The 8,424-nt window shown below is 47.6% G+C and overlaps 5 protein-coding genes across 5 annotated transcripts, besides 11 other annotated features; all 5 read left to right on the forward strand.

Moving 5' to 3' along the window:
• Nucleotides 1-942: a sequence feature (heterozygous, Esmeraldo-like haplotype).
• Nucleotides 163-876, forward strand: Tc00.1047053507825.10 (hypothetical protein, conserved; the record flags this gene model as incomplete). Its single annotated transcript, XM_800470.1, has 1 exon — nucleotides 163-876. One exon carries the CDS (start codon nucleotides 163-165, stop codon nucleotides 874-876), a length of 714 nt encoding a protein of 237 aa, XP_805563.1.
• Nucleotides 900-964: a sequence feature (T-rich).
• Nucleotides 943-1,206: a sequence feature (haploid, non-Esmeraldo-like haplotype).
• Nucleotides 1,207-2,020: a sequence feature (heterozygous, non-Esmeraldo-like haplotype).
• Nucleotides 1,586-1,607: a sequence feature (AT_rich).
• Nucleotides 1,712-3,793, forward strand: Tc00.1047053507825.20 (RNA helicase, putative; the record flags this gene model as incomplete). Its single annotated transcript, XM_800471.1, has 1 exon — nucleotides 1,712-3,793. One exon carries the CDS (start codon nucleotides 1,712-1,714, stop codon nucleotides 3,791-3,793), a length of 2,082 nt encoding a protein of 693 aa, XP_805564.1.
• Nucleotides 2,021-2,094: a sequence feature (areas merged during assembly that could not be assigned to a particular haplotype. This can correspond to areas where the two haplotypes were merged or to regions with more than two copies in the genome that were merged during assembly.).
• Nucleotides 2,095-3,321: a sequence feature (haploid, Esmeraldo-like haplotype).
• Nucleotides 3,322-8,424: a sequence feature (heterozygous, non-Esmeraldo-like haplotype).
• Nucleotides 4,141-6,051, forward strand: Tc00.1047053507825.30 (hypothetical protein, conserved; the record flags this gene model as incomplete). Its single annotated transcript, XM_800472.1, has 1 exon — nucleotides 4,141-6,051. One exon carries the CDS (start codon nucleotides 4,141-4,143, stop codon nucleotides 6,049-6,051), a length of 1,911 nt encoding a protein of 636 aa, XP_805565.1.
• Nucleotides 6,208-6,234: a microsatellite.
• Nucleotides 6,327-6,383: a microsatellite.
• Nucleotides 6,513-7,505, forward strand: Tc00.1047053507825.40 (hypothetical protein, conserved; the record flags this gene model as incomplete). Its single annotated transcript, XM_800473.1, has 1 exon — nucleotides 6,513-7,505. One exon carries the CDS (start codon nucleotides 6,513-6,515, stop codon nucleotides 7,503-7,505), a length of 993 nt encoding a protein of 330 aa, XP_805566.1.
• Nucleotides 7,634-7,659: a microsatellite.
• Nucleotides 7,906-8,424, forward strand: Tc00.1047053507825.49 (hypothetical protein, conserved; the record flags this gene model as incomplete). The annotated part of the gene is made up of 1 exon (XM_800474.1): nucleotides 7,906-8,424. A coding segment is annotated over one exon (519 nt), but the record flags the coding sequence as incomplete, so codon positions are not given.

The raw sequence follows: 8,424 nt of genomic DNA on the forward strand, positions 1-8,424 counted from the left end.
TCTTTTATGTTATACCTTTTCATTCCTATTTCTTGCCTTTCTGGTTTACATTTTTTGCTTATTATTTCTATTTTCTATCTTTTTGTGCAACGAGTTTATTTTTTCTTCTGTGAAGTGGAGGAATTTTGAGGAGGGGCAGGTGTGCCTTCTGCGGTCCCACCTATGTCGCACTATAACACCGGCATTGAGAACATTCCGTCATTGTTTGATTTGGCGAGTGCCCTGACTGGGTTCATTGCGGATTTTGCACAGGTTGTGTTAGGCACCACCCAAACATCCTTTAAGCCGGCCGTGTTGGAAGATGACGACCTCGGCGAATATGATCCGACAGCCCGCAGTTGGGAGGGAACAGACGGGCTGCGTTACCGAGTTCCGCTCTACCCCATTCCTAGCGAGCGGCACACACGTGACAAAACCAGGAACATTAGGGTTCTCATGGATAACTGTCGTCGTCTCTGTGTGGAGGACCAACTGCCTAGTACGAAGGAGGAGTTGCAGTTTTGGACGGCGTATCGGTTTATGAAGTACCAGATGTACTTGGCTCCTACGTGTATTATCATGCCTCCTCTTTACATTTTTTGGCGAATGTTTCATGACCGCATTCCTCGTCCACTGCGTGGCCGGACAATTCCAATCACGCTTTCCCTTGCCCTAGCAGAACAGTGGGCCGAGGCGACATATCCAGGACACCAGCTCTTGTCCACGGCGTTGAAAGCAAAGACACCGATGGGGGATGCCGCTCGTGCAGAGTGGCTGCGTCTGCAACCGATCGATATACCATTCTACATCTACACCGCTTACCAGTTTCAGCATTTTTTTGGAAATCCCCCAGCTACACTTCAGTTTGGTGGAGACGTGGCCTCGCTGTGTAGCTAAAAAAGAAAAGGAGGAAAGAGACGTCTTCTTGTTTGTTTGATTTTGTCCTTTTTTCTGCTCTCTCTCTTCTTTTTTTCTTTTTTTTTTTGCTGTCTTCTATTCGGCAGGAACGGAGTGATTGAAGTAAATTCTGTATGTTTCTTTTTTTTTTTTGCCTCTTTTGCCGTCATCTCTGCAACGTACGATCAATCGAGAAAATGCGGCTGCACACTTGACTAGCAGCCTGCAAAAATGCACTTTTTTTTTTTGAACCATGTCCACGAAAGGCGGCAGCTTCAATGCTGAAAACTGGTGGTGAGGTGTGAGGTCGTGTTTTTGGCTGGTATGCATGGGATGGAGGTGTCCCGTAATATTCTACGCCGAGAACGCCTACCGCCTTTTATCTTTTAGCATGGGTTTCATGCGTATCTTAACGGAGATGATTACTTTTTGGAAGTCCACCGCTTTGAGGGGGGCGGATTTTATTACATTTGGTACAACCGGCGGTGCTGTGCTTTACGAGAGCCATGCATGGCCATCATCGAAGGTGTTGTGATCGGAATATTTCTTTGGCATGAATGGAAATGGCTGGAGGGCTTTACATGCAGGTTTTTATTGTATTTAAATGGGAGATAGTGCATCTGCCTCCATGGTCGTCTTGTCTATACATATATATATATATATTGATTCTTGTTGTCGTTTCTTTTCGTCTTTGTTTGTATGTACATTGATATTATTATTATTATTAATATCTGTTCCTTTCTTTATGTAGACAATAAGCGAGTGACGGGGGGTGACTGGGCGGGTACGTGACGCAGATTTTAGTATTTGGATTCTTATTTGCTGTCTGTCCAATATGTCGATGAAGAAGAAAATGACGAAGCCTTTTCGGACTGTTGTTCACCTGCCGGTGGAGGAGGCGCGTGGGGCCATCGTCCGTATGATTCGGCGTCATAATGCGGTGGTCATCGTGGGTGAAACGGGCTCTGGCAAGACCACTCAGATACCACAGTACGTTTGGGACGATTTGGTCTCGAGGGAACCGCCCGAGCAGCAGGGAATTGTGGGATGCACACAACCGCGTCGTGTGGCGGCGGTCAGTATTGCCCGCCATGTGGCAAAACAGCGCGGGGGAAGCGTGGGCGCCGAGGTGGCGTACGCTGTACGCTTTGATGACACCTGCAGCCGTCAAACTAAAATCAAGTACATGACAGATGGTATTCTCCTCCGTGAAATTCAGACGGATCCGGATCTTTCACACTATCGCTGTTTACTTCTTGACGAGGCCCACGAACGAACACTTCACGGCGACGTTCTTTTTGGCCTTTTAAAGGACATCGTTCGAAGGAGGAAAAAAACACTGACCATTGTTGTCATGTCAGCCACATTAAACGCAGAGCACTTCTCTAAATTTTGGTGGAATGCTCCCATCGGTGTAGTCCATGGTCGGTTGTACCCAGTGACGATTTTTCACACTGTGGAGCCTCAGGCAGATTACGTTGAGGCTGCCGTAAGCACACTTTTGCAAATTCACGAAAAGGAAGAACCTGGCGATGTGTTATGCTTTTTAACGGGTCAGGAGGAGATTGAGGATGCCAAGCGTATTCTTGAACGACGGATGAAGGTAATGCCAAGTACACTTCAAGAGTTCATGATACTGACGCTTTATTCGGCTATGCCCTATGAGCAACAGCTACGGGTCTTTGAGCCTCCGTTGCCAGGTAAAAGAAGGATCATTCTGTCAACAAACATTGCAGAGACATCTATTACAGTGGAGGGTATTAGGTATGTGGTGGATAGTGGGGTGGTGAAGGCAAAGTTCTTTAGCAGCAAATCTGGTATGGAAGTGCTGTCTGAGGTAGATGTTAGCAAAGCACAAGCGACACAGCGTGCAGGGCGTGCGGGACGTATGACGGCGGGGAAATGTTTTCGTCTGTACACCGCACAGGCCTTTGAGTCGTTGGCAGAAAATACCGTGCCGGAAATTCAACGGAGCTCACTCATCAGTGTTGTACTTGAAATGAAGAGTCTCCGAATTGACCGCATCATGGATTTTGAATTTATGGATGCCCCAAACCCAAAGGCTGTAGTGAGGGCAGAAGAGACGTTGATGCTTCTTGGTGCGTTGGATCGCCAAGGTCACATAACACGTCTAGGACAACGCTTGATAGATTTTCCCATTGAGCCCATGGCTGCCATCGTGTTATTGGCAGGAAAAGCCCTGGGGGTTGAACGGGACGTTACAATTGCTATTTCCATGACAATGACAGAGAATCTTTTTTTTACTTCGCGTGAGGCAAAGGACGGAGCTGACCGATGCAAGGCTGCCTTTGCCAAGTCAGCAGGCGATCATGCTACTTTGCTTGGCATCTATTACGCCTACAAACGTGTCCCAAAGGATCAAAGAAAGATGTGGTGTGAATCAAACGCAGTCAATCCGAGTCAGATGCTTAAGGCGGAAGATGTCATGACGCAACTTGGAGCAATCCTTAACGAGCATAGTGATGAAGAATTGCTTTCAACAATGGTGCGGAGATCGCCAAATTTGGCGGGCAATGGTGCCGCACTCCATCGGAAGCGTCGGCGTGACAGTGAAAAGGATGCATCAGGGGATGATGAAACATCGGAGTTACTGAAGGGACAAACATCGGGTATGGTGAAGTTGCGCGATTTTGAACTTATTCGACGGGCGCTGTGCTACGGGTTTTCTCTTAATGCTGCCTTCTACAATGCGAAGATTGGCAACTACCAGACGGTGGTGGGGCAACAAGTGGTGCATCTTCACCCGTCGTCTGTTCTGTTTTATCAGCGCAAAAAGCCGGCGTTGGTAGTTTTTAACAGTGTGGTGCGCACGACGAGGCGGTACATGAAGGATGTGTCTGTGGTGCAGGAGGAGTGGCTCCGCGACGCGGCATCCTTTTTGAGGCCTGTGGCATGAAGAAGAGGGAAACAAGTGAAGAGGAGTTGGAAAAGAGTCAAATAACCCCCCAAAAAAGAAATAAATAATTTTTTTTTCTACTTATTGACTTTTCGTGTAAAATTGTGGAATGAATTTCACTCCCTTTATTTATTTGGTACTCTTGTGCGCCGTGTGCGTGATGCAGGAGAAGAATGGAGGTCGCACAACGGCATCGTTTTCTCTTTTTATTTTTTATCTACACATACATATGCATTTGTGTATTTGTGTGTGTGTACGTGCGTGGTAGTCGTAGGCCCTTATACGCATACTCATATACATTATTCGGGTCTGTAATACACACGGCGAGCGGTAACCAAAAGGGCTTGATGGGTATTTCGGCATCGCGCGCTTCTGGCGTTAACGATTTGACGCCTTCACCTCGCCACGGCGGCGATACGGATGAGGTGCTGAAAGGATTCGACACATCGACGCCAACTGCGGCCGTTATCGGTGCTGGTATTGCTGGGGTTCATGTCGCATACGAGCTCGCTCAGCTTGGCTTTCGAGTCACTGTATTTGAGAAGAGTCGCGCAATTGGATTGGGTGAAACGCAGTATGCCTTTCCGTTTGTGGGTGTTGGTCTTCTTCAGCCATACGTTCACACGATACGAATGAGTCGGGAATTGTTGCGTGGAACTTTGGCAACAACATGCCCGGATATTATATCTCTAGAGGACTCATGGAATTCGTTCTTTTCTACGGATATTCACCGCTGGTTGTGGGCGCGCCGCTGGAACGCAATCAGTGAAGAGCAGGTGATGTATTACACGAATAACTTGTCACGTTTGAGCCTTGACGTTGTTGAGGATCTTGCCCGTAGGCACCGGAGCTTGTCGCCTTATATTTTGAGTCGTAATGTTTCGGTGGGCACTTTGGACCAAACGTCAAGTGACGCCGGAAGGGTAGCAACCGCGGCAACGGCGCATTCGAGACCTTTATTGATTGATCCAGTCGGTTGGACACGCGAGTTGGCGCAGATCTCTCAGAAACAGTACGGGGTGGAGTTTGCTCTTGGCGAGAAGCTCGTCGACAGCACAACGTATCTCCGTTACAGTTCGGAGATAATGTCGACTTTGCGTTTTGCCCGTGAGGTTGATGGTCAGCCGGAATACAGAAACCGCCGTTTTGACGTTGTTGTGCTCACAGCTGGAAATTACACGGGCCCCTTGACGTGGGGTTCCTCGCAACTCCCCATCATTGGTTTAGGCGGATGCTCCGTTGCTTTTAAGGCGACCTCTCCTGATAAGGCGTCTAACCCCCTTACGGAATTATTCTCTGGGGCTTCACCAGGCATGATCTCATTGTCACCAAGCAGTCACCTTGTGGCGTACAAATTACCTTCTTGCGGTGACCCTAGGAATAGTGAGGAAGAGAAAATCATTGTGCAAGGTTTGATGTCATTTGACTCGACAAACAAGTCAGAATCCAATGTTGTGGGAATTTTGAAACGCTTAGAAAAATACCTTCGTGTGAAATGTAAAATGAATATCCCGCTGCTGGAACAATATCAACAAGAGCGACAGGATTTTAACAGCACTGCGGGAGGTGTGACCCAACCAGACCACATGAGGGTCACGAGGTACATTCGTGCATTTACTCCAGACGGTGTACCGTTGATAGCGAATAACGGGGCATCGTTTAACTCCTTTGTTTGCTCTGGTTTTGGTGACCATGCCCCTGATATGGCACCGGGTTCTGCGAAGATATTGGCAAAACTTGTTGAATTGAAGGCTTCCGTGATGTTACATCACGACGAAGAAGAAATGAGGCAAAGAGGCCAACAGATTGATGTCGTTATGACAGAAAAACGTCTGGATCAACTCCATCGGGAGCTGCAGATGTTGTGGAACGGTTGGCTTGCCACCACAGGGCCTCCACCCGGGCAAGAAATGGAGACTTTTGGGCACAATCCCTTTTCACCATCCCGCTTTGGTGGTGTTGTAAAAGAGAAGGCTTCCGATGTGACGCACCGATCGTTTATTAATCGCTTGTTAAATTTGGAAACGTCCTTGGTGCGTACGTGCGAACCATGGGGTCATTACATCAACCAACATGCCATCAAACTGGCGCGCCAAGACAACATGCCGGATTGGCTAAGAACGATTGTGTATTACTACTTCAATGAAGAGGAGGATGACGAGGAGCTGCAGCATTCCAGGAAACAATACGCAGAAGGCATTCAACGTATCCGTGAGGAATTTGAGGGTAAGACCCACACCTCTTCGTCATCCCAGTAGTGGTGGAGGTACAACGGACTGAAACAGAAAAGGTGCTTGTGAGGTGGTGACTGAATTTGCACGTGTTCTGAATGTTTTTTGAGTGGGGTGGAATTTTGGAGCCGATATGGCAAAGGTTTGATGCACTTTTCTTGAGGGGGGTAGGTGGGTCCGTCCGTGTGTGTGTGTGTGTGTGTGTGTGTGGATGCAGAGGGGGTGGTAGATCTACCGTTTTTCTGTTGTTATTGGATTGGTTTTTTCTTCATGCCGTTATGGATGTTAGATCCAGCTGCGCGTATTATTATTGTTATTGTTATTATTATTATTATTATTATTGTTAGTGTTATTATCATGTTTGTTTGTCATCCTGTTATGTGAATGAAGGAAAGAGTTGTGAGGCGTGGAACAAAGTTGAGGAATATTTTGGGAGCTGGTAAAATTCACAGACGCACGCAAGCAAAGGGACGCAAATAGAGAGGGAAATGGATAGAATCAAAGTAGAAATGAAAAGCAAACAAACACGAGAGGGACGTCCTATGCGTTTTATTAAGTTGTGCATTTTTTTTGCAGTGACGCTGTTGTTTTCCGCAGCCGGTGTTGCAAAGAAGGAGAAGCCGCCACATGCCCCCTTTCCAAAGGACGTGGTTAACGCCATCAGTTGTGGTGTTTGCAATTTTATGGTAGGGAAGGCATACGGCGACGTGCAACTGCTGGTTAACGCCAGCGTGCAAACACGTGTGCGGGTCAACGAGGACGACGTGCTGACGGCGATAGAAGATTTATGCAACCCTTTTTCGGATGTTGGCCAGTGGATACGACAGATTACCATCACTCATGAAAGTGATACGGCTCCTTTTTTATTGGGGGTATCGAGGTTGCCCGCATATGCCAAGTGCAAGCGCGTGTGCAGCACTGTGGTGGAGGCCTGTGAAGCAGTTATGGATCACGAAAACATGGACCAGTTGTCACCTCGTCTTTTACGTCTTAATGAATACGCAGGCGCTGAGGCGTTTGCGAACGCCCTATGCCTGCCTTCATCTATTTGTACAGAAAGGCAAGGCCTGAGTGCAGCGAGGTATGAAGAAGTTCGGAACATGATTGATGAAGACACCGTGGAGGAGATTGACCCAAAAGAGATGGAGATTGAGCGAATGATGGATCACATGGAGCGGAAAGAGAATCGGCGTCAGACTATTTTCTCTCGTGATGAGATAACATCCATGCAGAAGGCTTTTTTGAGGGGTGATAAAGAGGCAGTGGCGCAGGTGGACCCCTCCATCATGGATCTTTCCGATGAGGAATTCTCGGCTCTGCAGTCGATGATTCGGGGAAGAGCGATGGGCCAGGAGCAACCTGAGGAAAATGGGGACGATGGTGAATGGAAAGGGAGAAACAAAAACTACCCGATGTATCATAGCGCCGATAATGGTAATGACGATGGAGAAAATTTGAATTTGGAGGATGAAGATTTTTAGTCGCACGCCACATTTGTGTGTGTGTAACAACAAACCGTTTCAGATAATATGTTTTCTTTTCTTTTAAGGCCGAGGTTGTTTTTTTTTTTTCGCTTTGTCAGGCATTGTTTTTGCGAGGGTTTGCTGAAATATATATATATATATATGTATATATTCCTTCTCCGTATGTGGAAGTTTGTTTTATTTTATTGTTTTTTTTTTCTTCTCTTTTGACTGCATTCCCTTCGAGATTGTTTAGATTCTGTCTTTTTACCAGTTGCCTACAAATTGTGTTAAATCCCTTTTCTTCTTTTTGTTTGTTTCAAACATGTCGCCTCTTTTGCCCTACGGCACAGGAGTGAATAGGGCAAGTTTGTGAAGGAGGAGGTGAGGTAGGGTGGGGGCACCGGTGTGAAGAGAAATGGCCCTGGTTACTGGATGGATAGACGATGCCAGGCGTGGCTACTCCTCCTACGGAGTGGATCTCATTCGCACGGGGTGTCTTTTGCTTCGCACCACTCCGTCCGTGACGTACAGGGCTGCCGTCTTGTTCCAACGCTTCCAAGCGGTCGCCGAACAGGTCCGGCGTAAGCGCGGAGACTACCAAGATGAATATAGTATCACGGAGGGGAATAGCAGCCGAGATGTGCTGTCTGGGGCACGAAAAACGTCGTACACGGTGCCGATCCACGTTGGGACAGAACGTCCTTCTGGTGTTCTTATGTTTGGGGATCCATACGCTCCATTGGACTACTGTTTGTTTAACCTGCGAGAACACGATGACATTACTTATCTGACCGCGGCGTGTGTCCTCATCGCAACAAAGATGGAGGATCATTCCATGCGTGTACGTCTCATAGTGGGTGTCTTTATGCGGTTAAACCAACGCCGTCGTGGCGAACCCGTTATTGAGCAACTTCAGCCACCACCAGAGCGTTAC

The sequence above is a fragment of the Trypanosoma cruzi genome, genomic scaffold, assembly GCF_000209065.1.
Source record: "Trypanosoma cruzi strain CL Brener 1047053516467 genomic scaffold, whole genome shotgun sequence".
Taxonomy (NCBI): Eukaryota; Euglenozoa; class Kinetoplastea; order Trypanosomatida; family Trypanosomatidae; genus Trypanosoma; species Trypanosoma cruzi.